The 26,677-nt window shown below is 43.4% G+C and overlaps 1 protein-coding gene across 2 annotated transcripts in view; it reads left to right on the forward strand.

Annotated features, from left to right (window-relative positions):
- Positions 1-363: 363 nt before the first annotated feature.
- CNNM1 (cyclin and CBS domain divalent metal cation transport mediator 1) overlaps positions 364-26,677 on the forward strand; it is a 59,392-nt gene continuing 33,078 nt past the window's right edge. The window contains exons 1-2 of one of the 2 annotated variants that reach the window (XM_027062820.2): positions 364-2,277; positions 24,947-25,090. In XM_027062820.2, coding sequence (XP_026918621.1) covers positions 714-2,277; positions 24,947-25,090 — 1,708 coding nt within the window. In that variant the 5' untranslated portion in view covers positions 364-713. The remainder of the gene's footprint in view (positions 2,278-24,946; positions 25,091-26,677) is intronic. The other variant, XM_027062821.2, reaches the window with a different exon arrangement.

Consider the following 26,677-nt stretch of genomic DNA (forward strand, 5'->3'; position numbering starts at 1 on the left):
ATACAAACTAGCATGTTATACATATTGTTTTGCATGTCGTTATTTTTCAACGATTACTTTGGGGATACTTCCATATCACAAACACAGGGATCCACGTCATTCTTTTTTCCTGCTGCATAGTATTCCATCACATAGTAGTGTCATAATTTATTTCAACAGCTTCTTATAGATGGACATTTGGATCTTAACAAGGAGTTGAATTTACGTAATCTGGAATTTTTTTAAACCTAGAAGGTCAGCCGGAGTTGAGACCAAACGCACAATTTTTACAGATTCAAAACTTATCTCGCTAATATCTTTTGACCAGAAGGGGGAACGCAAGAGGCAGGAGAAGAAGCGAAACGCTGGGAAATATCCCTGGCCAATCGGGAAGCACTGGGCAGACAGAGAATCACTGCCGGGTAGGAGTTCGCGGAGGGGCGCCCTACTGCTGGAGCAGGAGGCCGTGCTCCAAGATAAGCTTTCCTTAGACTGCGGCTCGGATATACCGAAGTGCGTCGGGAGTTATGCATGGTGCAGTGATGCGTGGCCATCTCTCGCCTCCCGCGGGGACCCCGGGCGGGGGCATAGTCTGAACCCCGACCACCTCCAGCCCACATACGCAGGGGGCGTACACGTGGTGACCTGCCCGCGCCCGGGTTCTCGGCTCCGGCTCCTCCTCCAGATCTCGCTCCGTTCTCTGCAGCATCACGTGCAACCACGCCGGGTGCAGGATGGCGGCTGCGGCAACAGCGGTGGGTGTCAGGCTCCGGGACTGCTGCAGCCGAGGCGCTGTGCTCCTGCTCTTCTTCTCCCTGTCCCCTCAGCCCCCGGCTGCCGCCGCTTGGCTGCTGGGCCTGCGGCCCGAGGATACCGCTGGAGGCCGCGTGTCCCTGGAGGGGGGCACCCTGCGCGCGGCGGAAGGCACCAGCTTCCTCCTGCGCGTCTATTTCCAGCCCGGGCCCGCTGCGCCCGCGGCGCCGATGCCCGCACCTACCCTTTCCCCGGGAGAGAACGGCACCGGCGACTGGGCTCCGCGGCTCGTGTTTATCGAGGAGCCCCCGGGAGCGAGCGGCGTGGCGCCCAGCGCTGTCCCCACGCGCCCGCCGGGGCCGCAGCGCTGCCGCGAGCAGAGCGACTGGGCGTCGGACGTGGAGGTCCTGGGGCCCCTGCGACCCGGAGGCGTGGCGGGCTCGGCTTTAGTCCAGGTGCGGGTGCGGGAGCTGCGTAAGGGCGAGGCAGAGCGGGGCGGTGCAGGCGGTGGCGGGAAGCTCTTCTCGCTGTGCGCCTGGGATGGGCGCGCCTGGCACCACCACGGCGCCGCCGGCGGCTTCCTGCTGCGCGTCCGCCCTCGGCTGTACGGCCCCGGCGGGGACCTGCTGCCCCCCGCGTGGCTGCGAGCGCTCGGGGCGCTCCTGCTGCTCGCCCTGTCTGCCCTCTTCAGCGGCCTGCGCCTGAGCCTGCTCTCGCTGGACCCGGTGGAGTTACGGGTGCTGCGGAATAGCGGCTCCGCCACAGAGCAGGAACAGGCGCGCCGCGTGCAGGCCGTGCGCGGCAGGGGGACCCATCTGCTCTGCACCCTGCTCCTGGGCCAAGCCGGAGCCAACGCTGCCCTGGCTGGCTGGCTGTACGCCTCGCTGCCGCCGGGCGTCGGGGGCACCGGGGAAGATTACAGCGAGGCAGGGATCCACTTCCCGTGGCTGCCGGCGCTCGTGTGCACCGGAGCCGTGTTTCTGGGCGCCGAGATCTGCCCCTACTCGGTGTGTTCGCGCCACGGGCTGGCCATCGCCTCGCACAGCGTGTGCCTGACTCGGCTCCTGATGGCGGCCGCCTTCCCCGTGTGCTACCCGTTGGGCCGTCTACTGGACTGGGCGCTGCGTCAGGAGATCAGCACCTTCTACACTCGGGAGAAGCTGCTGGAGACGCTACGGGCCGCGGACCCCTACAGCGACCTGGTGAAGGAGGAGCTCAACATCATCCAGGGCGCCTTGGAGCTACGCACCAAGGTGGTAGAAGAGGTGCTGACCCCCCTCGGGGACTGCTTCATGCTGCGCTCTGACGCGGTGCTAGACTTTGCCACGGTCTCGGAGATCCTGCGCAGCGGCTACACTCGCATCCCCGTGTATGAGGGCGATCAGCGGCACAACATTGTGGACATTCTGTTTGTCAAGGACTTGGCCTTCGTGGACCCCGACGACTGCACGCCGCTCCTCACCGTCACCCGCTTCTACAACCGGCCCCTTCACTGCGTCTTCAATGATACTCGGCTGGACACCGTGCTGGAGGAGTTTAAGAAGGGTGAGCAGTGGTCTATCTCCTCTCTCAACTGCTTCCCCCTTCAAAAGTAATACCCTTTCATAAACATGTGAAGTTTCAGGTGGAGTTGCAAAGCAACTCTCCCATGGTAGCAAAAACCCAAGGAAGGCCCGACCCACCTCATGGCAGCTATTTTCATTTCACTTCTCACTACCTTCCTTGCAGCTGACTGAGCCCCAGCCTCTAACCTTTTACTTGGCTCTTAAGATGCCCCATATTCCTCATTCATTCCCTTTCAGTATTTTTCAGGATCTAACAATTGGCAGGTATTATTGTGCAGATTGGACTCTGGGGATAGTCCTTGGAGGTCTTTGGGTAGCTCCCACCCAATACAGGAGGAACCTTCACAGCCTCCCATAGCTAGCAGCCTTCCTTTTAAACTCTTCCCAGGGCTGGAGACTCACAATCTCCAGGGCAAACTAACTCTGTTGTTGGACAGCTCCAGCTGCTGATAATGCCCTTCTTACGTGGAACAGAAAGCTATGTCTTAGGAACTGCTCTCTGGGTCCTAGTTCTGCCCTTTGAATCACATAGACACCTTAGTTGTTTTTTGTTTTTTGGGGTTTTTTTTTTTGTCTTATTTAACTTTCCATCAGCTGTTCATTTGATATATGTCAGGTAACCAGGTTGGAGATTAAAGGTTGACTAAGATGGTGAGGTCCTTGTACTTCTGGGAATTGGGGTCCCATGTGATAGGGTAAATGTAGATGTAAGGAAATATTCTGGTAAAGGGAACCACCAGAAAATTTGCATATGTAAATGAGTGGGGTTTCCTTCAGAGCAGTCACCACCCTGCCAGTGTCATGTGTATAACATGCATGTCTGGGGTTTGTCTTTAGAAACTGTCTTCTGGAGTTGAGTATGATTCACTCAAGAAAAATCAGCTTGGATTCTTTAGGGTTTTCTTGGAATTGCACAGTTTGACTGGTTCTCCTAGTTAACCAGAAAGACACTTGATTGTTTTTGAAAATCAAATCTACCTTCAAGAGTCACCATTGAGTTCAGAAGACTATCTCACAGACCCTGAAAACAATTCCAGAAATGAGTTGAGAACAGTGACATGGCTAGAATAAGTGTAGAACCTTCTAGAATGACCATTTTGAAGGAGGCTTTCATCGATACATATGAATTAGCATGTTTATTAAAAACAAAACAAAAAAATCAATCCCCTGACTTTAGAATCAAGCTTCAAATGTAGCTTCCTTATGGCTAGCAGGAATCCCATTTGGCACATCTTGACACATCTTTCTGTTTATCAAAAATCCAATCTCATTACTTTATCATTTGCACTCTTTAGAACTTTCATTCAGAGAAAAATCTTGGATCTTCCTCCTGCCACAATTTTTTTAGAGAAGTAAAATTGTCTTAAGTATCCAAGTGTAGCCTGAAAAGCAGGGGAAAGTTGAAAACTGACTTTCTATCCAAGCTGTAAACTTTGTGTTGGCATCATGAGAAGGGAAGGAAAATGTATATACATTATAGCTGTTTTAGCCCAATCTGGCCTACTCTTTCCCCCTCTTCTGTCTCCCCTAAGTTCCTGTATGACTTGTTCCCACTGTAACCTAAGGTTCATCCATCCACTCTTAGAATTAGTCTTACATTTTGTAAGACTCCTGCAGAAGGGAGTCTTGGATCTGGGCATACAAACTGTAAAAATCTGTATATTAATTTGTAAGGACTGCCATAAAAAATACCATAAACTGAGTGGCCTAAATTATGGAAATTTATTTCCTTATAGCTTTGGAAGCTGGAAGTCCAAGATCAAGGTGTTGGCAGGTTTGGTTTCTCCCGAGGACTCTCTTTTGGCTTGCAGAGGGCTGGCTTCTCTCGGTGTCCTTTCATGGTCTTCCTTCAGTGTGTGTGAGTTCATTCTTAGAGTCTCTATGGTTCTAATAATTTCTTCTTATAAAGACACCAGTCAGATTGGATTAAGGCCCAGCCTATCAGCCTGATTGTAACTTATCTATCCCTTACATGTGATAGTTAGGACAGAGTGCAGTTAAGATAGTGTCTCATTGTCATGTGCTATTGGAGGACATTTTTCAGGAAACTATAAACTCATTCATTCATTCACTGTTTATTGAGCTTCTGCATTATAGGCAATAATGCGAGACAACAACACTGCCCTTAGAAAGTTAACAGTCTACAAAGGGGTAGTGTCAGAGTAAGGACAGTCTTCAGAAGCAGGAATTGTGTCTCACTAACCTTTGGATCCCTAGCACCTTGCACAGTGCCTTGCACAAGGTAGGCTGCTCAAAAAAGTCAATATTGATTTGAAATGAGTCCTGCTGAAGAATTTTGAAATCTGGTCTGAAAAGGCTTGTCAAGTTTCCAAAGGAATTTTTATGTGTTAAAGTAGACTTACAGCATCCTGGGGGGGTCAGGATAATGTTAAGCTAAGATTGCCTTTTGCCCTTAGCAAAGTGTCATCATCGAGGCAGCTGAACTCCCAGAGGAAGGTCACTCTACCTGTTTCAAGGACTTGTCAATGGGTTGTAGGTAGTAAGGAAATTTAATTTTTTTCTTTTGCCTTTGTTTCCCACATCAAACGCCATGCCAAGAAAGAGATTTCCACATCCCTTCAGAGCATTTCTCCTTCCTCAAAGTGCGGTCCAAAAACTAGCAACATGGGCCTTACCTGGGAACGTGTTAGAAATGCAGAACTTCATACATCATTCTAAATCCACTGAATGAAAATCTGCATTTTAACAATCCCCCAGGCGACTCATGTACATTAAAGTCTGAGAAGCACTGCCTTCAGAGAACCCTTACTAACAGTGATTGGTAGACTTACTTAGAATAAATACCAGAAATAAGCATCAAGCTGAGTGTTCTCTGGCTTCATGCCATGTAACACAGTGGTCATTTTCCAAAAACATTATGTTTGCACCATAGGTTAGTAAAGGAAAAGAGTTGAACGACTTCTCCTTACCTTTAAAAATAACTTTTAAAGTAAGTCATAAAAGCCCTTCTGTTTCCCTCACTTCTTTGCATCTCAAGTAACTTAACTACCTAAACAAACCCATTAGGAGGTAGGGGAGGAAAATGACAAATAGGAACAACAATTACCATTAATTGAGCGACTTGCTCTGCATGGCACCCTGCCAAGCCCTTTACACACTCAGAACAACCCTCCTGGGTAGATATTATCAACTCCATTTTACAGGTGAAGAAACTAAAGCTCAGACCCCTTACATGACTTACTCAACTTTCCACAGTTGATAACTGAATTGTGATTTAAACTCGATCTGTGGACACCAGAATCTGTTCTTTTCCCCACTACACCAGTCTTAATCCATCCTCCATCCCAGAACTCCTGCCACCCGCAGGATTCAAAGCTGGCCTTTCACCTCTGACTTGCTGCCCATGTCTGATTTACCTCTAGTTTTCAAAGGTTAGAAATGGAGCTTTTATAATCACAGCACTTGCTAACATGTATATTGCATTTTACAAAACATTTCTACCCATCTTATCCGATCCTTAAAATAACTCTGCAGTTACAGGTGAGGCCCATAAGACCCAGAAAGGTTACTTGGCCTACCTAGGACCTTCACTGAGCTAGTATTCCAAGGCCCAGATTCATATCCAGGTCATGTGACTCAAAGCTCTTGTCCATATGGGATTTCACCTCTATACCTCTTAGGAGCTCCAGGTCTTTAGAAGTGGGGAAAAGGAGAAAGGTCTTTCTAGCTAGCGTGGTAGTTTTACAAAAGGTAACAGTATTTCTCCCCAACTGGACTGTGAGTTCCTTAAGGGCAGAGAATGAATCTTACTTACTTTACCTTCTCAGGACAAACACAGTGGCAACCGTGGCAAAGGGATGAATAGGTATTTGTTGAATGAATGGTTTTAAGTAGCTAATTTCTACTAGATTTTTATGTTTGAGTGAGGTGAACCCAAAGTATAGAATAATTAGTGTTGTTCCATTTACCACAACCAACCTTTCCTCTTCATCCTCCCAGATTCTCTACCCCAGTCAGTGGCACTGCTCCTCCAGTCTCCCAGGCTAAAAACCCCCCTTTTACCCTTCACCCTCATGCTACTAACCACTGTCTTACTCTGCTTCAGCTGCCATAACAAAATACCATGGACTAGTTGGCTTAAACAACAGGAATTTATTTTCTCAGAGTTTTGGAGACCAGAAGTCCAAGATCAAGGTTCCACCTGATTTTTCTGGTGAGGGCTCATTTCCTGGCTTGTAGAGGGCCAGCTTCTCTCTATATCTCTACATGGCCTTTCCTTGGTGCATGTATACAGAGAGAGCCAGTTCTTGTCTCTCTTCCTCTTATAAAGATACCAATCCTGCTGGTTTAGGGCCCCACCCATATGATCTTATTTAACCATAACTATCTCCTCTGAGGCCCCATCCGAGTGGGTGGGGGGTGTTAGTGCTTCAACATATGAATTTGGGTGGTGGGGAGAGAGACATATTCAGTCCATAACAATCACCAAAGTCTGCCAAAAATTGGCCAAGATTGCATCTAAAATATTTCTTGTCTATATATAATATAGTCCACTATTTCTTTCGCTTAGGTGAGTCATTGAGTTTATTCAAGAAATAGTTACTGTGTACCGTTTAGGCACAGTGGAGGACATACAGTTCCTGTCTGCACAGAGCTTTCATCCAAAGTGAGAGACTGAAATTAAGCACATGAGGTAGTGATGAAGAGCATAAGCTTTGGTGCCAGACTGCCTGAGGTTTGGGACAGTTACTTATTCTGGGACTAATTACCTATTCTGTTAGCTGTCAAATGAGGATAATAATGGCATTTACTCATAGAGTTGTTTGAAATAGTAATACAGTATTGCTTTATAATGCATATTTGGTAATTGTCATTGTAAATGTTAGCTAAGATTCTTAAATACAAACACAAACCTGTTACTCCTCTGTGCAAATGCCTCCTAAGAAATTTTGTGTCTTCCAATTTTTGTCTCCCTCAAATCCGTCCTCTGCAGTGCCACCAAAATAATCTCTGGTGACGTCATCCCCTTCTTAGAACCCTGCTGCACTCCCCACTGCCTGCAGGATAAAGTCTAAGCTGTGCTCTCCTGACCTCCTCCTGCCCTCCCCTCCAGGCCCATCCCTCACCACTCCTGCCACAGCTTTGTGCTCCAGCAACTGAATTTCATGGCCCCACTGCTGTCGTTTGCCTTTGTCTCTTTCCTCACGATATGCATTGCCTGATTAATCCCTATTCCAGCTCCTCCTTTAACACTCACCACAGGGTCCACGTCCTCTGGAAAGCTTCTCCTGTAAACCCCAGTTTGAGCCAAGTTAATTGTCCCATATCTCTCTTATTGAACTAACAAGTTGTATTATTGGTTTTTTGCTTATTAATGCTGCTCACCCCCAAGATGAGCAAAGACTATCTTATCTTTGTAGCTGTAGTACCTAACAATGGATAGGAAACATGCTAAGTTTTCAGTAAATGTTTGTTGAATGAATGAATAACTGAAGGAGTTAAACTTTAATATAATAGAAAGGCTCTGCAGAGCTCTAGTAAATGAATCATTAATGATCTCCAGCCAATCATTTTGGACGATGCAGGACAAAGGCAAATTTTAAGTCTTAGAAGAAATGTGCTGCATGTATGTTTCCTCCACATTTTTAGGTAAATCTATATTGTAATAATTATTTATCCTTTTTCATGTTCAAAGCACTATGCTCAGAGTTGGATGTATGAGATATAGTCCCTGCTCCCAAAGAGCCGACAGCCTGAAAGAATACTGTTCTCCTTTGGAAAGGTAGGAGGCAGGTTGGACTCCCCTTTCCTCCAACTTTAACAACGTTACAATTTACAAGTTGTGGACCTATGTGGATAAGACAGACCTGTGTATAAATCATTACAATGAAAGTGATAGAATAGAAACATAAAAATTCAGTGAGAACATGGAGAAGAGAATGACTATGGTTAGGTTATAAAATTTTTATAAAATTTTACTTTTATAAAAATTTTACTTAAGTTTATAAGTTTCTATACTGCATGTTCGTTACAGAAAACTGAAAATTTTAGAAAGCATGAAAATCACCTGAAGGTAATCATCCCACTATCCTGAAATAATAACTCCTAATATTTTGTCATGTTAAAAGTGTAGCACCCGGGGCGCCTGGGTGGCTCAGTCTGTTGAGCATCCGGCTTCAGCTCAGGTCATGACCTCGTGGTTCCTGAGTTCGAGCCCCGCATCGGGCTCTGTGCTGACAGCTCAGAGCCTGGAGCCTGCTTCAGATTCTGTGTCCCCCTCTCTGCCCCACCCCTGCTTGTGCTCTGTCTCTCTCTGTCTTTCAAAAATGAATAACATTAAAAAAAATTTTTTTAAGTGTAGCACCCAAACTAACAACCTTAATTCTTAAAAAGACAATAAAGAGGAAAACCCATGATCTTGCCTTCTTCCACTAATAAAATATCCTGTTCTAATCCTAAAAGTGATTTTTTATATGATGATATTATTTTCACTGTAGCCTCCTTGGGAGTAAGTCCTATAATTTGGGAAGACAAATTTATGAAATAGATCCTGAAAGATTTGTTGAACTTAATTTCTAAAATTCACTACTCTGCTTATCGGATTGTTATTAGGAGAAAATAAACCCTATGCAGAAAACGGGAGAAGGAATAAAGCTTTGTTCTGAAGTCAGAGGCCTCTAGGTGCAATTGCTGTAATATTTAACAGTTAGACAATTTCGCTCTGCTGGGTTAGTAACACCATCTTCCTAAACAAAAGATGGCACAGTACACATACTGTTGGGTTATTCTATCTATAGACTAATGTGGCTGTAAAGCGGCTTATTGCAGTTTTCATACTCAGTCTTTGTTCATTTGTTGATTCATTCTTTCATTTATTCAGTAAATATTGAACTGCTTTGGACCAGGCACTGTACTAGGCCGTGGGAATACAATGGTGAACAAGACAGACACTGTGGAGCTGAAAGGTATCCTCTTCAAGCTTTGGTTCTACCGCATGTGATCTGTTGTTCAAAAGACATCCGGCCAGCTAGTAAGTGCTGCTGGCATAGATATGTCATGTAACATTTTCACTGAGGAATAATCTGGTTGGAAAGTCAGTGTTTTGCTTTATCACTCCCAATTCAGGTGTGATATTTTAGTAGGAAGAATAATCCTTCAGGGCACCTCGGTGGTTCAGTTGGTTAAGGGCCTGACTCTTGGTTTTGGCTCAGGTCATGATCTCATGGTTCCTGGGATCAAGCCATCATCGGGCTCTGTGCTGACAGTGTGGAGCCTGCTTGGGATTCTGTCTCTCCCTTTCTCTCTCTCTGCCCCTCCCCCAGTTATACGTGTGTGCTCTCTCTCTCTCTCAAAATAAATAAATAAACTTTAAAAAAGTTTTAAAAAAGAATAATTATCCCATTGTTTTATTCTATAAAAAGCTGCTAAAACATTAGCGCTACATTTTTTGTCTTTCATAAAAGAAAATAAAAAATTCTTTTCACTCAAAGTTATATTTTGCTGATATAATTAAGTGTAATATGTTTAAAAATGTGTTAAACATTGTTAGATAGTAATTAGTGAAATTTAGAATGTTTACCTTCTAAACAATAATTAGAGCAAGCAGTAAACAGAGCATAGTCCATCATGTAGAGGGAGGCAGAACAAAAAGGAACAAGAAAAAGTAGAAATAATTAAATATACAAAGTGTTCAATTGTTGATTTATATTTCTTTCTTTAAAAATGTTTATTATGATTGTTGTAATATGGTTCTGAAATAATTTTTTTTTTCTCAGCCTGGCAAAAGAAATACCAGGTAACAGTAGAATTTAGCTGTAAGGGGCACTGAAAAACCTGACAGAGAATCTAATTCACGCATTCATTTTTAGATTTAGTTATCTTTTCCAGAATATAACAGCCTTCATTGTCAGACTTTTTATCTAATCTAAATCCCACAGGCTGCAGTTAAATTCCATTTCCTTGTTTTATCATCCTTGTTGAGTCCTCTCTTATCTGAAGAGTATAGTAGCTCACCTCAATTCCATTTTTTAACAGTCAAATACATTTGGTTGTGTTTTTGGAGCCCTTAAAGCATTTGAGTATCACGGTGGGGGGTGGGGGGGTCTGTAAATGTTCCTAGTACTTTCTTCAACTGGTTTACCTCTAGGCCCACATTTGGGGACCCTTGGACCTTCCATAACAACTCTTCAATTCCCTTCTTATTTTCTGCTGTCTGTTCCTTTCCAAATTGGGATTCTTCTCAATTCATTCTTTCCTCTCTTTCTCCCTTCCCTCCTTCCCCTCTTTCTCCCTTCCTTCTTTCCTTCTTTCCTTCCTTCTTTCCTTTTTTCCTTCCTTCCTTCCATATGACATCATTCTGTATCAGGCCTCCTGCCCTCCTGGCACTTGCCATGCAGTTGGAAAATATACACTAACCAGTAACTGATTACAAGTGGTAACAAGTAATTTGAAGAACAAATAGAGCCATGAGAGCATGTAATAGGGGCTCTGACCTGGTCTTGTGGCTAAGGATAGACTCCTCCCTGTCCCCAAGTGATATTTGAGCTGAATCCTAAAAGGGTGGCAAGAAGTTCACTAGAGGAAGAGCTTTCCAGGAGAAGGGAGCAGACGTGCAAAGGATCCAAGGAAAGGGGGCCAGTGTGGGTGCCATGTGGGTTCCTGAGCCATTTAATATCCATTAGGGAAAGTACTACCTTCCTAGCCAACCTTCCTTCTACCCCTCGGGATTGTGTAGACAGTTGAGTTCACAAATATTCACTGAGTGCCTGGCTCCCAGGGCTCTGGGAGATGGCTATGGATATGAATATGGGAAAGAGCCTGGCCTCCAGGAGCATGAAAGTAGGAAGAGCCTTGATGGAAATGATATCAAACAGCCTGGCAGACAGGCAAGGGCATCCAGACCTCTGTGGGGGAAGGGAGAAGGCAGAAATTCCCTGGGAGGATCTGGGAAAACTCTGAGGAAGTCAACGGAGAGGGATTCTGATAAGCATTTATGAAGGGAAAAGGCATTCCAGCTGAGGCAGGAGCTTGAACTAGAAAAATAAAAGCAGAAAGGGAGCCAACTCTGTATTTGAATGCTGGTAAAGCAATGATCTTAATGCTGCTTTTCTCCCAGCAAAGTGGGGGACTAGGCAGAATGGGATATTCATCAAACAATTTCTGTTCTCTCCAAAGGCCAAAACTGTATATTTTAACCATTTTTGGTGGTGATATTTCTAAAATGTTTTATGCCCATTCCTGCCTTCCTTGGGAAAGGATCCTAAATATAACTTAATCTTTTCTTGATGACGCAGGATCATGGTCATGAGAATGTAGTTATTTTATGCTGTATTATAAAGCAGTCCACTGTCTACTTTTTCTCTTTTTCTCTGTCCTCTGGCTCTGGCTATCAGCTGCTGTTTCTCTCTGAGTCAGCCTCAAGCAAATCCATCCCCCAACCTCACCCATCACAAAACCACTCTTTCTGTGTCTATTTCAGAGCTTCTGTTTAACTGAGAAATCAAGTAAATACACGTGTTGGGAATTATGTGCCTGGTATATAGTAAGCTTCAATAAGTATTTGTTGAATAAATGACTACTTAGGCCTTGACTGGGAGCCTAATAGTGCATGAGGTTGGTGTATGGACCTGGGGTAGTTCCTTCTGGGCAGGTTCAAAGCTGTGCAAAGTCATATCTTCAGTTAATGGGTTGTTACACTGCTATTTTTGAGTGTTGCTTAGCAAGCCAAACTGCCAACCAGCTTAGATCCTAGTGACTAACAACTATGTTTTCATGCCCTGGTGATGCTGGTTACCATGGTGTTCTACACTGTTGGCTTTTTTATAATTGCCTTTTAGTGGCTCGAGAAAATTTTTTGTGATAAGTGTATTGATTATTCTATTTTAGATGAAGTAGAGTAAGATAATTACTACAAAGTACAGCCTTTTTATTTTAATAAACTAGGGAAAGGAACTGTTTTGTTTTTCCAAATCAAGGTGGTTGCTACAAGGCTGGTTAGGTAAGGTAACATTTTTGTGCTTCTCTTCCTGATTTGGTAGAAAGTGATTTGATTTGATTCTGTAGATTTTTTAGAAAAATCTATCATGTGTCAAAGCATCTTTTTCTCATCTTACTCCAGTGGAATTCTTCAATATTAAGATATAAACGTTAGATAAACATTAGTTCACAACGCTTTGTAAACGCTAGACGCTGTAACTATTGGCACTATTAGAATTCCCGTGTTATCATATATTATCACAAAGAAGCATCCTGTAAAACAAAACTGTTTTTGTAGCCCCAGGACTGTTTAGACTAATAAAAGTAGAGAATTTTAGAGCCAAAAAAGGCACCTTGGAGGTCACCTGCTCTCATCCTTTAATTTTAAGGTGGAGGAAACTGAGGCCCAGAAAAGACAAATAATAAAAATAGTGATGATAATCCCTTATAGTTAATCTTTACATTTGCAAAGATCTTTCCAAAACAGTAACTCATTTTGTACCGACCATGCAGGTGAAGTCAATAGAATTTTTTCCCTTTTTGTATATGAGGCACCTGGGATCTGGGGACAGGAGTGTCCTACTCAGTGTTAGTGACTGAGGCAGAATCAGAAGCCACATCTATGACTTAACTACCTCAGACCACGGAGCCACAGACATAGATTCCTAAACACCTGGGCTTAGATCCTGGCTTCTATGTTTCCTGGCTGTGTGACTAGGGAAGGTCACTCTACGACTCTGAATGAGGCTTATCTCCCTTCTTAAAATGGGAATGATGATACTATATTGTAAGTTTACTGCAAAGGCTGAAGATAATGCCTGTACCACATTCAAGACACTCCACCATTTGCCTTCTACCTCCCTGATCTAATTACATGAATTGTATCTAGTTAGTCATTTAGTGTAACAAGTGCTTTCTCTGATCCAACCTATGTAAACGTGGCTGTACATAATGAACAGAAGTGAGAGCTACTTAGAGACAAGTCACTATTTCTCTAAGTCTCCATTTTCTCATCCATATAGTAGTAGTAACAATCCCTATTTGGCAGAGATACTATAAAGATTAGGGTTTAATAGGTATGGCAGTTACCACTAGGGCAAAAACTGGAAAATGGGGTGTGCTCTCGGGAGTCAGCTTGATTTAGATCAGAAACAGTGGAAGAGAATGTTGGAGTAGCTGTAGACTGTCTTTACCTGGAATGAGAACCTTCAAAAGGGTGGGTTTTAAGGTTACCTCTGGAGTCTGGCTTACTTCGAATAGAACCCCTGAGAGCCACATCTCTCTCCTCCCTAGGACCAGCCTAGTTGAGTCATAGCCCCTGGGCTGGCCCAGAACTGTATGATCTCTAGGCAACTTAGGCAGGTCTATTTGCCTTTCAGTGTCTTTCTTCATGTCTGAGGTTGGCTCATGGCCTGAGAATGTCACCATTAGTCAAAGCTTAGCCAGGTCATCATGGTAATTTTTAAGCTAAGGACTCTGGTTATGTTTAGCCTGAACCTGGAGACAGACAAACTGGCCCCATAGGCTGCCTCCAAGATAGGCTCTGGGTCTGAGAGGCTTGAAGTTCAAGTATCCAGTCTCATTTACTTGTCTTGAAGCTTTTCACAAACCCCAGCTAGGTGAGTCCTGTTCACTTCCCTGAGCTCAATATTGGCTCTACCACTTATTAGCTGAGTATCCTTGGACCAGTTATTTTCTGAATGGGGAATAAACACAATCCATTTTGATAGAGTAGTGCAAAAGAAGGCAAGGTATATACCAAAAACAAAAAAAAACCAAAAAACAAAAAAAATCATACATGGAGGCCATTAATGGCAGCAAGAAGACTTCAGGAATAATCCTCCCTGGTAACTTGTACATGTTACTGAAGCGGGGAGTAAGCTCATAAATGCTTTGTGGGGGCAGTCAATCTTGTTTTGGTGGATAGAATGGATTGGAACTGGAGAAACCACAGGGAGGATCGGTTAGGAAATTAATGCAGTTGTCCAGGATCCAATGCAGAGGTGGAAACTAAGGACTGTGCACTTGCAGTTGTAATGGAGAAAATCTCTTAGAGTTCATTACCTTCAGGATGCTCCTTCTCAGGCTCCTTTACTGATTCCTCCTACATCACATTCACTGAGCAGGGCCTTCTCATATCAGATACTCAAATATTTGTTGCATGAATGTTGCATCTGTGACCTCTAAATGTTAGAACACCTCAGGGCTCAGAAATGGATCTTTGTCTAGTCTCACTTCCATGACTATTTCATTCATTCTCCCAAAGATATCATAAGTTCCAGATTTATGGTTCCAGCTACTACTTGACATTCCACTTAGAGGTCTGAAAGGCATCCCAAACTTAAACTGTTCAGAACTGAGCTCCTGCTGCCTCTTCCAAGCTGACTCCTTGCACAATATTCCCAAACTCTGGAAATTGCAGTTCCATTCTTGTCATTCAGGCCCAAACTTCTCTTTCACTGTTGCTCCACATCCAGTCCCTCATGTAGGCTCTGCTTTCAGCATATCTGGAGAATCTGCTTACATCTCACCACCTCCCCTACTGCCTCCCAGCCAAGCCATCACCCATCTCTCACTTGGTTGACGGCCAGAACTTCCTATGATGTGTCTCTGCTTCTACCCCCACCCACTTTGTGTCCATTCTTAACACAACAGCTAAAAAGAGTCTTATAAACATAAGTCAGGGCTCCTGGGTGGCTCAGTCGGTTGTGCATCTGACTCTTGATTTTGGCTCAGATCATGATCCCAGAGTTATGGGATTGAGCCCTGTGTCAAGCTCCACACTGATCATGGAGTCTGTTTAAGACTTTGTCTCTACCCCTCCCACCTCCGCCCCCCTCCCCTCTCCTGCACATGTATGCACATACAGATGCATGCTCTCTCTCTCTAAAAAAAAACAACATAAGTCAGATCATATCACTCTTTTGTCAAAAAACAAAAACACACCAACACGGAACTCTACAATGACTATGTCACTTGAAGAGCCAAGTCCTTACAAAGGCCGTCCAGGCTTTATCACAGGTGTACCTACCCTATCCCTTACCTCCCTGACCTTGGCTCCTACTACTGTCCTTTCCCACATTCAGCAGCCACCCCACTGGCATCTTTGCCATTCCTTAAGCACATCAGTTGTACTTCCATTTACTACAGGCCTTTGCTTTTTGTTCTACTGCAAAGGTATCCTCCAGATATCCACAGGGCTCCCCACCTCACCACCTTCAGATCTTTACTGAAGTACTACCTTCTTGGGGAGTTAATCCCTGCCCTCTGCTACCTAAAATTGTAACACCTATACACTTCCCCATTGCTCTTCCCTGCTTTGCTTTTCATCTTAGTGCTGTGATACTGACTTTATGTAACACTATTTATCTGGCTTATTATCTCTCACCCCCAATTACTAAAATGTAAGCTACAGAAGGAAAATGATTTTGTTAGTTGTGTTCATTGCTGCATTTCTAGTGCCTAGAATAATGATTGGTCCATAGTAGTAGTCATTTATCAACAATACTTATTGGTAAAATGAAGGAAGAAAAGGTGAATTGCAAGAATGTGGGGATTTTTTTTCCTAATAGGAAACAAAGAAAAAGAAGGTAAAAAATGACTCCTGAGTTATGACCCTGGGTAACTAGAAAGTTAATGGTACCATTTACTATAGTGAAGCGGCAGGAAGATCGGGGATAATGGCTCTTGAAGATCACGTGTTCCTGTTGAGATAAGCGATTTTGACAAGACAAGGAGAGAGCTCAGGCAAAATGTGTAAAGCAGGATAGGAGTTCAAAATAGACACTGATGTTAAGATATAAACTTAGTCCTCAGGAAAGAGGTGGTGGTGATATTTAAGGTGATGGGCTCTGCTGGGATCTGTAATCAGGAAGAGAGAGGAACAGAAGATCAAGGACCAGAGCAAAGGCTCTTGACTGCAAATGCCCAGTAGAGTCACCTGAAGAAGTTTGAAACATAACATCCCAATGCCTGCACTGTACCCTAGGCCAGTTAGATCAGGACTTCTGTGAGTAGCACCCAGGTAATCAATAGGTTTTAAAGCTCCCCAGGTGGCTCCTACATGCAGCCAGGGTTGAGATTCACTGAGCTAGAGACTTTGACATGTATTTATCTTTAGATGAAGATAAAGGAATCCTCAGTGGAAACAGAAAAATGTCAGCCATAAAGTTGGGAAGCAACCAGGGTCTTAACCAATTAATTCTTCTCATACTTCAATGTATGAGAGCCCATAAGAATTATCTGGAGGTCTGAGGACATGCAGACCCTGACTCAGACCGCTGAGCCAGAGGCTGAATGGCTGCCTCCACGGGCTTCTCAGCAATGCCAGTGCTGCTGGTCCAAGGGCCACACTTTGAGTAGCAAGTGTCAGAAGCAGTGCTTCTCAACCTTCAGTGTGCATGAGACTCACCGGGGATATCACTGAAACGGCTGTCTGGACGCCACCTCACCACCTGAATCCTGATTCTGTAAGTCAGTGGTAGGACCTGAGAACCTGCATTTTGAAGAAGTGCCCAGGTGATGGTCAGTGCTGCTGCTTCAGGGAACACACTTCAAGTTCAATGTAACCCCAAGGTAGAATGATATACCAAGGTAAGAAAAAAGAGTCAGTACTGTCTACTAAATGAATGAAAGATGCTGCAGTGACACCAGGGAGGATAAAAATGTAGCAAATGTCAGTGTGTTTTACAAGGTGAAGGTCATAAGTGAGGCAGGAACCATGAAAGCATAAAATGATTTCTGCTTTCCTTTGTTCTCTATTTCCAAGCAATTATGCTTTTGTCCTAGCTTCTATATTTTATTTTGGGAACAGTTACCTTACCAAAGTGTTGTAGCTATTTTTAAAAGAGAGAGGAAGCAAATCAATTCTTCGCTTTTTTTTTTTTCAAGATGTATGCTAACAGGGGCCTTAGGAGCTCTTCTCTGTGATGTGCCGAAACCATCTAGAGACTATATCTATTAAAGACCCTTGGAGAATGTTTCAGCTTCTTCAAATACTGAAATATAGTTGTGATGTTGCTGCCACTTGCTAACTTTCTGTCTCTTTAAAGCAAGGTTTCCAACCTCAGCACAATCGATATTCTTTATTGTAGAGCTGTCCTGGGCATTGCAGGATGTTTAGCTGCATCCCTGCCCTCTACTTTAAAAGCAATGCCTGAGAGGGATCTGGGTGGCTCAGTCAGTTAAGCGTCCAGCTTCCGTTCAGGACATGATCTCACGGTTCGTGGGTTTGAGCCCCATATCGGGCTCTGTGCTGACAGCTTAGAGCCTGGAACCTGCTTCAGATTCTGTGTCTCCCTCTCTCTCTGCCCCTCTCTGCCCACCCCCCCCCCACTCACACTCTGTCTCTCTCTCTCTCTCTCTCTCTCTCTGTCTCAAAAATAAATAAACATTAAAAAAAAATTTAAAGCAATGCCTGAAAACCTAGTTGCCCTTCTAAGAAATCTGACGTGTGGTTTGGGTATGTTAATGCAATTGGTGTTGAGATAGACTACTACCAGCAACCTGTACTAGCACTCATCCTTTGGATTTGGGGGACAACAGAAATGACTAATTTGATTTTCAGTAGTGGGAAATTTTATTGACCCAAGATACATCAGAAGCCTAATAGATAGTGCAGCACCTCAAGCTTGTTTCAGAGGTGATCGATACAAAAACTATGAGAAACCCATTTTCAAACTCAGCATTAAACAGCCAACACATACTCCCTGCCCAATGTCAGCAAAATACCATAACCACCACATCATATGAGAGAGAGCACTCATCAGCTGGCTACTACAACTACCCTTTGTTCCAGGCAGTTCTGTTCTGTCTTTTAGTAAGTTCTTAGCATCTGGTGACTTAAACCAGGTACACCAAAGAGACTAGGATTTTACTAGACATCTCAGTGCTTATTGTTTTTCCTCATTAGTAAGTCATCAGGCAAAGAACCAGAGTGCCATGGAGCCTAACCATAAACCAGTGGTTTACAAACTTCAGCCTGCATCAGAATCAGCTGTAAAGTTTGTTAAAATCACAGATCTCTGGGCACAACCCCTGAGATTCTGATTTACTAGGTGTGGGGTGGGTGTTGACAATTTGCATTTCTAACTCGGTTCTCAAGTGATGCTGATCCTGCTGGTCCAGGGAGCACACTTTGAGAACCGACTATTAGTTCTCAGCCTTGACTGAACATTAACATCACCTAAGGAACATTTTAAACTATTGATGGCATGGCCCCACCCCATACTGTTGAAACCAGAATCTCAGAGTGTGAGATCCAGTCTTTAGAATGTATTTATAGCTTCTCAGATGATTCAGGTTTTTTTTTTTTATTTTGGAGAGAGAGTGCAAGTGGAGGAGAGAGGCAGAGGGAGCCCCTCCACACTAAGCCTGGAGCCCGATATGGGGCTCAATCCCATTTCCCTGGGATCAGTACCTGAGTCAAAGTCAAGAGTCAGAGACTCAACCAACTGAGCCACCCAGGTGTCTCTTCTCAGATGATTCTCATGTACAGCTAGCATTGGGAAGCACTGAACTAGTGAAGTGTACTCCAAAGCATTGGGCTTGGAGGGTCTCTCCAGATAGCCCTGTTTAAGATCCCAGAAAGTTATGACTGACCCCTTATGTTTCATTGAGGATAGAGTTCCAAACAAAACCATCCTAACGCTGTGGTCCAATCAAGGCTCAGGCCATAGACATGTATTCTCTACTTTGTGTTTCATCGGGATGTGGACAGCATTGAAACTAGAGGCTGTAAATCCAAAGCTGGGAGAAAGTAGCCCAGGCTGGAGGGAAACAAACCAAGGCTTAAGGAGCTCACAGCTGCTAGAAGCTAGGGAAGGTATGTTGGCAAGTCAAACCATCAGGACAGAGCTGGGAATTCTGCTGAGGCTGGACACTAGGAACATGTTAGGGATTCAAGCCAGAGGCCAGAGACTCTATAGTTACCAGTCCAGGAGTAGAACACCAGTAACCTGAATAAAATATACTCTTTTTTAAAAATATTTATTATTTATCTTTTTAAATATACTCTTTACAACAGAGGCAAATGTAGCCTTAAGTTTTAGAAAAGTGCATTGCATAAAACCCACTGTGTCTATATCTTTCAACTCAGCTCACAGATTTCCCATCTGTTGGTGTTCAGTGTTGCAATAATATGGTCCAGGGACACGGACCTCATAATACCTCATAAAGCAGTAGCATTCATGAGTTTTCCATTTAAAACATTACCTTACCTTTTGCCTCATTATATCTTAATGATATCTTTGTTCTTAGATTTCCTTCCTCTCAGCTGTGACAAGCCCTCATCCCTGCTCAGCTTTTCCACAGCCACCGAAATTTATAAGGTGGTGCCCTCTTCCCCATTCCTATTCCCCTGATGGCCTTGCCTGTGCCCACTTTTGGTCTTTGCCATGTCCTAGAGCACAAAATGACGGCAAGTACTCTAAACTAGCATTTTACCAGCAGCATCACCACCCGTGTCCAAACCAGTGTTGCCCTTATATTTCAGCCTATTCTCTTTTTGTGAAACAGTTCCTATTTTTACTCACCCACTGACTTCCTGTTCATTCAAGCACTGGTTCTTTCTTTCCAATTCGCTTTAATAAGAGCTTTATTGAGGGGCACCTGGATGGCTCAGTTGGTTAAGCATCTGACTTTGGCTCAAGTCATGATCTCACGGTTCGTGAGTTTGAGCCACGCATCGGGCTCTCTGGAGCTGTCAGCACAGAGCCCGCTTTGGATCCTCTGTCCCACTCTCTCTCTGCCCCTCCCCCACTCGGTCTCTCTCTCTTATCTCTCTCAAAATAAATAAACATTAAAAAATTAAGAGCTTTATTGAGATAAAATTCACATACCATAAAATCCACCCTTTTAAGGTATACAATTCAGTGGACCATCAGTTGTGCAACCATCACTGTATACTTCTAGAACGTTTCATCACCCTAAAAGAAACCCCACAGTTTCTCTCCACCTCCTTCTTCCCCTAGCTCCTGGACATTACTGGTCGACTTCCTTTCTCTATAGATTTAACCTATTCATAGGATATTTCATATAAATGGGATCATACAAGGTGTGGCTCCCTTGGGTCTAGCTTCTTTCATTCAGCATAATGTTTTCAAAGTTTGTCCATGTTGTAGCATGTATCAGTACTTCGTTCCCTTTTTATGGCCAGATAATATTCTATTGTCTGGATATACCACATATTATTTATCCATTCAGCAGTTGATGCATGTTTGGGTTGTTTCAACTGCTTAGCTATTAGGAATAATAGGAACCTTTGTGTACATATTTTTGTGAAGACATATGTTTGCAGTTTACTTGGGTGGTGTATGCTTAAGAGTGGAATTGCTGAATCATATGATAATTTATGTTTAATGTTTTGAGAAACTGCCAAACTGTTTTCCAAAGCAGGTGATTCTTTTACAATCCCACCAGCAGTGTCTAAGGGTTCCAGTTTATCCGCATCCACATTTGCTGTTATCTTTTCTATTCTAACCATTCTGGTGGGTGTGAAGTCTTGTCTCTTTAGGGTTTTGATTTGCATTTCCCTAATGATGAAGATGCTGAGCATCCTTTCATGTGCTTATTGGCCAGTTGTATATCTTCCTCAGGTAACTATCTAGTTACATCCTTTGCCCCCTTTTTAATTGAGTTGTGTTTTTATGTGTCGTACACTTTATATATTCTGGATACAAGCTCTCTATCAGATATATGATTTGCTGGTAGTCATTAAATACATCCTAAAAGTATTCTAAAGTCCAGCGTATCTATTTTTTTCTTGTTTTCTTGTATTTATGGTGTCTTATCTAAAAAACATTTTCTATTCCAAGGTCACAAAGATTTACTCCTATGTTTTCTTCTGAGAGTTTTGTAGTTTACACTGTTACATTTAGGCATTTGATCCATTTTGAGTTAACTTTTGAGTCATAATGTGAGGTAGGCATCCAACTTCATTCTTCTGCATATGGATATCCATTTGTCACCTGCTAGTTACGGAGTTCTTATGCTGTGCCAGGTGCTATTCTTCGATTCTGGGGAAATGGAGATTAAGTAGAACATAGCTGTTGCCCTTCAGAAAGCTTATCATCATAGTAGGGGGAATCACTTGTAGAGAACAACAGCATGGTGAAATTATGTCTCGCCCCTAGAGTGGATATAGCAGATTGTAGCTGCTATAATAATAATAGCTATTATTGTTGTTAGTATAAATGTCAAAAGAGAGATTTATACAAAGTACTATGGGAGGAGGAAGTGACTACATTTTCCATGTTTCAAGATTGCCTTCACGGGTAGCCACCCCCAACCCTTCTGGGGCCCAGGAAACAGGAGTATAGGGAAATAGGTCTCTTAAAGGGCAACCTTTTTGAGAGAGAGTGGACCTCAGGTATGTGTGTTATGGACATAGCTGGTCTCTTGAATAGAGGTTATGTGAACAAGGCTGTGTGATTTCTGATTCCTTTTCAGTCTCTTCCCAAGAAAGAATGACTTCCTTCATTTGTGTGTAGATCTCTATAGGTATTTGAGGGAATCAGAAAGGCCAATTGTGAATTACAAAGTATTTCTAATCAAGTACAGAAGAGTATTGTCTTGAATATTACATAATTAGGACTTAAAATCTCTATTCCCTGGCAATCACATGGTGTGTCCTCAAATCAGCCTTATAAAGTGTAGACCAGTGGCTGATTTTCAGATGGAAGTTACGGTACTCTTTGTGAAACATCATAAAATGTTAGTATTTAATCCCATTATATGAACTAATCTCTTAGCGGCCAGAAGTATGGCTGTATGGCTGCATTATATATATTCTGAGCTCCACAGTATAAAAATTATACAGTTTTACAGAAAATAGTTTTAAGAAATCACTTTTCCGAGTTCTTCATTATACTAGCCATTTGTTCTGTCATCTGTTAGCACGTGTTAGCATAAAAGTGAGAACAGGTGCCATAAGTTTAAGAACAATGTGTTGAGGAAAAAACCCCTTTAAATTGATCACATTCTAACAATTAACATAAGCTAATTTAAGCTATAAAATGCAGTTGCAGTTGTTTCAAAGAAGGATAATTTTAGAACCACTGGTGTAGAGTTTAAATTTTAACTTAAATACATTGTATTTTATCTAGAAAATAAAGGTTTTAGTGTCTGGTTTTAATATCATCTATTGTATCAACTATGGATTTTCATTCAGTCTCAGTTCCATTCATCAGGCATTTATTTGCCTGCCTGTTATATGGAAGGTACCCTGTCTTGGTGTACATCCTGAAGGGTCTTATGGCCTGAGGAAGAAACATGGTCCAATAGAGAACACATACATTGCTAGTTATGAGAAGCAGCAAACTGACAAATGCTCTAACAGAGTTATCAAGGGCTTCAAAAACAGGCCAGGAGAGATGCGTTCAGATTCAGAATGGGGCAGATCTTTCTTGAGGACTTTCTTGAAGAGCTGGCCCCTGAGCTGGATCTTGAAGGGCCAGTGGAGACCATGTGCACGAAGACTTTGAAAATACACATAGACAGGGTTGAGAGAGTGAAGTTAACATGGTGCACCTGGAGTATAGAATGAGTAGGGAATGTAGCAGGGCATTTTGCTGTCTTGATAATACCAAACCAATGAGTCTGGATTTGATTCTGTGCATATTAAGGAGATTTGGAGGGTTTTTGAGCAGGGTAGTGGCATGATCAGATGAGTTTGGGGATAGTTGAAGGATAGGTTGAAGGTGGAGAAGAAATTAAAGACCATTCTTGAGCGATACAAAACCCATCTCATAATTAAAACCCCCAAAAGGTAGCTATCTTGTGATTTGAGGTATCTGATACAGAAATTCATGTGTTTAGATTCCAATGGTTAATTATGCCTCCAGCAAACTGACTACTCCTCTTATCTGATATTTTTAGCATTGGCCAAGCTTATAAAGGATAACACTGATAAAGCATGAACTTCCTTTTTTTTTTTTTTTTTTGGCAAGAATATCTTCTAAGTCAGTACCCTAGATTTTCTCCTTAAATGTCTCTTAGCCAAGGAAAAGAACCACCCAGATTTGCATTTTAAAAACAGGACCAGGAAATGTGTTTATCAGCAGATAAAAACAAACCAAGGTGAGGCAGTATTGCAGGACTGTTAGGTAAGACTCAGTCCTTAGGTTAGGACTAAATCCAGTTACCTGGATTTGCAGTCCAGCTCTGCCACTTATGGGCTGTGTAACTTTAGGCATGTCACTTAACCAATCTGTGCCTCAGTTCTTTCATCTATAAAATGGAGATAGTGATAGTACTTGTCTCAGGGATTGTTAGGAGGATCAGATGAATCAGTACACACAAAGTGCTCCAAAAAGTGCCTGACACATAATTAGAGCTCCATACGTGTTGACTCTTATTATTCATTGTTGGGCAATAAAAATTAACTGCCTGTGACACATTATAGTTTACAGAGCACTTTCACACACCCACTAAGTCACCCGAGCTCCGTGATCACTTTATGGCTACTGGTTATCCTAGCTGCCATGACTGTTAGCAAACCACCCTGAAACTTAGAAACGTAAAACAACAACCATTTTATTAAGCTCACAGGTTCTCTGAGTTGGGAATTTGGACAAGATACAGCAGGACTTGCTCACTTCGGCGTCACAGTGTCTGTACCTGCAGCTGGAGAAGACTCTCAAATGGCTGGCAGGGGTGGGGGTGGGGGTGGGGAAACCCAGCAGCTGGGGCTGGATCAGCTGGGATGGCAGATCCACTGGACACAGCTTCGCTCACCTATCTCGCACTTTTGGTGGGATGGCTGGAAGACCAGGCTCAGCTCGAACAGTCACCTAAGCGTCCACATGTGCCCTCTCCACCATGGTGGCCTCAGCCTTCTTAGAGCATTTCTGCAGCAGAAGCCATGGGCCTTTTATGACCTAGCCTCAGAGGTCACATTGCAGACATGTGCCTGTCCTCTGTTGGTTGACTCAGTCACAGGCCCACCCAGATTCAAGGGAAGGAGACAGAGACCACACCTTTCGTTAAGAGATGTATCAAAGAATTTGGGATCATGTTTTAAAATCACCATACTGGTAGGGCGCCTGGGTGGCCCAGTTGGTTAAGCGTCTGACTCCAGCTATGGTCATGATCTCACATGTGAGATTGAGCCTCACATTGGGTTCTGCACTGACAGTATGGAGCCTGCTTCGGATCTTCTGTCTCCCTCTCTCTCTCTGCCCCTCCCCTGCTTGTGCTTTTTCTCTGTGTCAAAAATAAATAAACATTTTTTTTAAATCACCGTACTGGTATTATTCCCTAATTCTAGATGAGAAAATTGAGACTCAGCAGAGGTTAAATGATTTTCCTAGGGTCAGTTGCACATACAGTAACCAGAATAGTTAGGGAGAAGGGATAGGGGAAATTTGGAGGAGGAGAAGGGCTTCAAACCTAATTCTTTTGATTCCAAATTTTCATTCTTTCAATTAGATTATTCATCCTCCTTCAACTTAGATACACTTCCTAATCTGTGAAAGTTCAAAGAAAAAAAAGGTAACTGCCTTTATGTATATTAGGTAACTTTCCTAAAAAAGAGACAGATCCAAAAGTACAAGGTTTGCATTTATAAGAGCTTGTATACAAACTTCATATTTCAAGGAGGTCCTAAGATGAGTTCAGTCCCAAGATTGGTCACAGAGCAACTTTGTGTAATTTCTCATCAGGAAAGATTTCTAAAAATGTACCAGAGCTTAACTGGGACTTCATTTGTTCTCCAGGAAAATCTCACCTGGCCATTGTCCAGCGGGTGAATAATGAGGGAGAAGGGGACCCCTTCTATGAGGTGATGGGCATTGTCACTCTGGAGGACATCATAGAAGAGATCATTAAGTCGGAGATCCTGGATGAAACTGACCTCTACAGTAAGTGCATGGCCTTGGCTGTTGTCTAAGGTCATCCTATTTCTTCTGAGACTGTCAGAGCTGGCTTAGTTTGATATAGGCTGTGAGAGGGTGTCAGGACAAGCCTATCATTGCTGTGTGTCATCCCCCAAATGCCAGGTGCTGGCATGGCAAGATACCCTGGCTTGAATCACCCTGAGTCACTGAGAACATGCTAGCTAGATGTTTATCAGGAGAGAACCTTCAGGAACCGAGCCAAGATTAAGAAGGGGACCTCCTGGCCTTTGGATGGAAAAAGAACTAGAAGAAACCAAGTGTGCCTCAGGTGGCCACTCTGCCCTTGTTTTTGTCCCCGGTGTTGTTTTTTTTTTTTTTTTTTTGTCTCTTCATCCGCCTAGACGCAGAACCTAGCACTCCCTGGAACTGTTCCCACAGTCGGCTCACACCGCAGCGTCAGCATGCGTGGAGACTGCCATGAGATTGCCCACACACAACCTAAGCCAAAACCTTAAATACCCCTTCTTCGATACTGCTCTTCTCCCTCATGCTTTTTCAGCCCTACAGCCTGGTTTCTCATTCTCCCTTCCCATCCCCAGCACCCACCCTATCTCCTTTCTCCTCACCCTCCCACCCCCTGAGCCCTCAGGAACAATATGGACTCTATGTAGACAGTGACACTGCTTTTGGTTACTGAGCCTTGTCAAAGCTTTGGTTGCAAACACTACAAAGGCTTGCTGTGTCTGTGGGATGGGAGTGTTATCTAAATCTGTGGGAATCCCTAGGCCAGGAAGTATTTCCTCCTCCAAATTTCACTTCATGGGACAGCAGTCCCTTTTCCTTGCCTTGGATAGCCCATTCCATCCAAACCCCTGCCCTTATTTGCTAGAAGCAGCCATTCAGAAACTAGCTCCCAGTAGAAAAAGCTTTCATGCTGTAAGGCAGTGAGTGGTGCAGTGAGTGGTGCAGAAAAATTACCTTCCCTTTACACTTAGAAGAGATCAAAGTTAAAAGGTGGACCAGGCCTTGACAAAACATAGCAAGAGTGTCACAGTATCTGGTTTTATTGTGATACCATGGCCAGGCCCAACTTCTTCCAATAGGGATTAACCTCTACACCCCCCCACCCCCATTCCCTTCTCCCTTCACCTCTGCCCGCCACTCTTGATTAAAAATTCCCAAGTGTCTCAGGAGGTATATTGAAGAAGGCATTCACACTAAAGTGTTAGTGGCTAAGTAATGATAGTAGTCTAAATGAGTACATTCCTTCCTCCAGCATTTAACAACTTCAGCATTTAACAACTTTAGTGCTCCCAATACTCACTGTTAAAACAATGGGAACAAAGAGGAAGATCAGATGAATGATTCTCCAATGATGAAATGTTAAGTGGCATTCTGATGGAGAAGGGAGAGGGGATAGTTACGCAAGCATGTCATATAAATCCGAAGGTTGCTCACCAGTGAGAACAAAAGAATTGATCCGATATTTGTATTTGCTGCTCTCTTGCTAAGCAATCCTCTATCTAAAGGAGAAGGCGAGGGTTTTCCTGCCCTTATAAATAAGCTTCTGGCATGATTCCTTAAAGCTGTGAGAAGGCCAAGGAACCGGGA

Source organism: Acinonyx jubatus, chromosome D2 (genome assembly GCF_027475565.1).
Source record: "Acinonyx jubatus isolate Ajub_Pintada_27869175 chromosome D2, VMU_Ajub_asm_v1.0, whole genome shotgun sequence".
NCBI classification, from domain to species: domain Eukaryota; kingdom Metazoa; phylum Chordata; class Mammalia; order Carnivora; family Felidae; genus Acinonyx; species Acinonyx jubatus.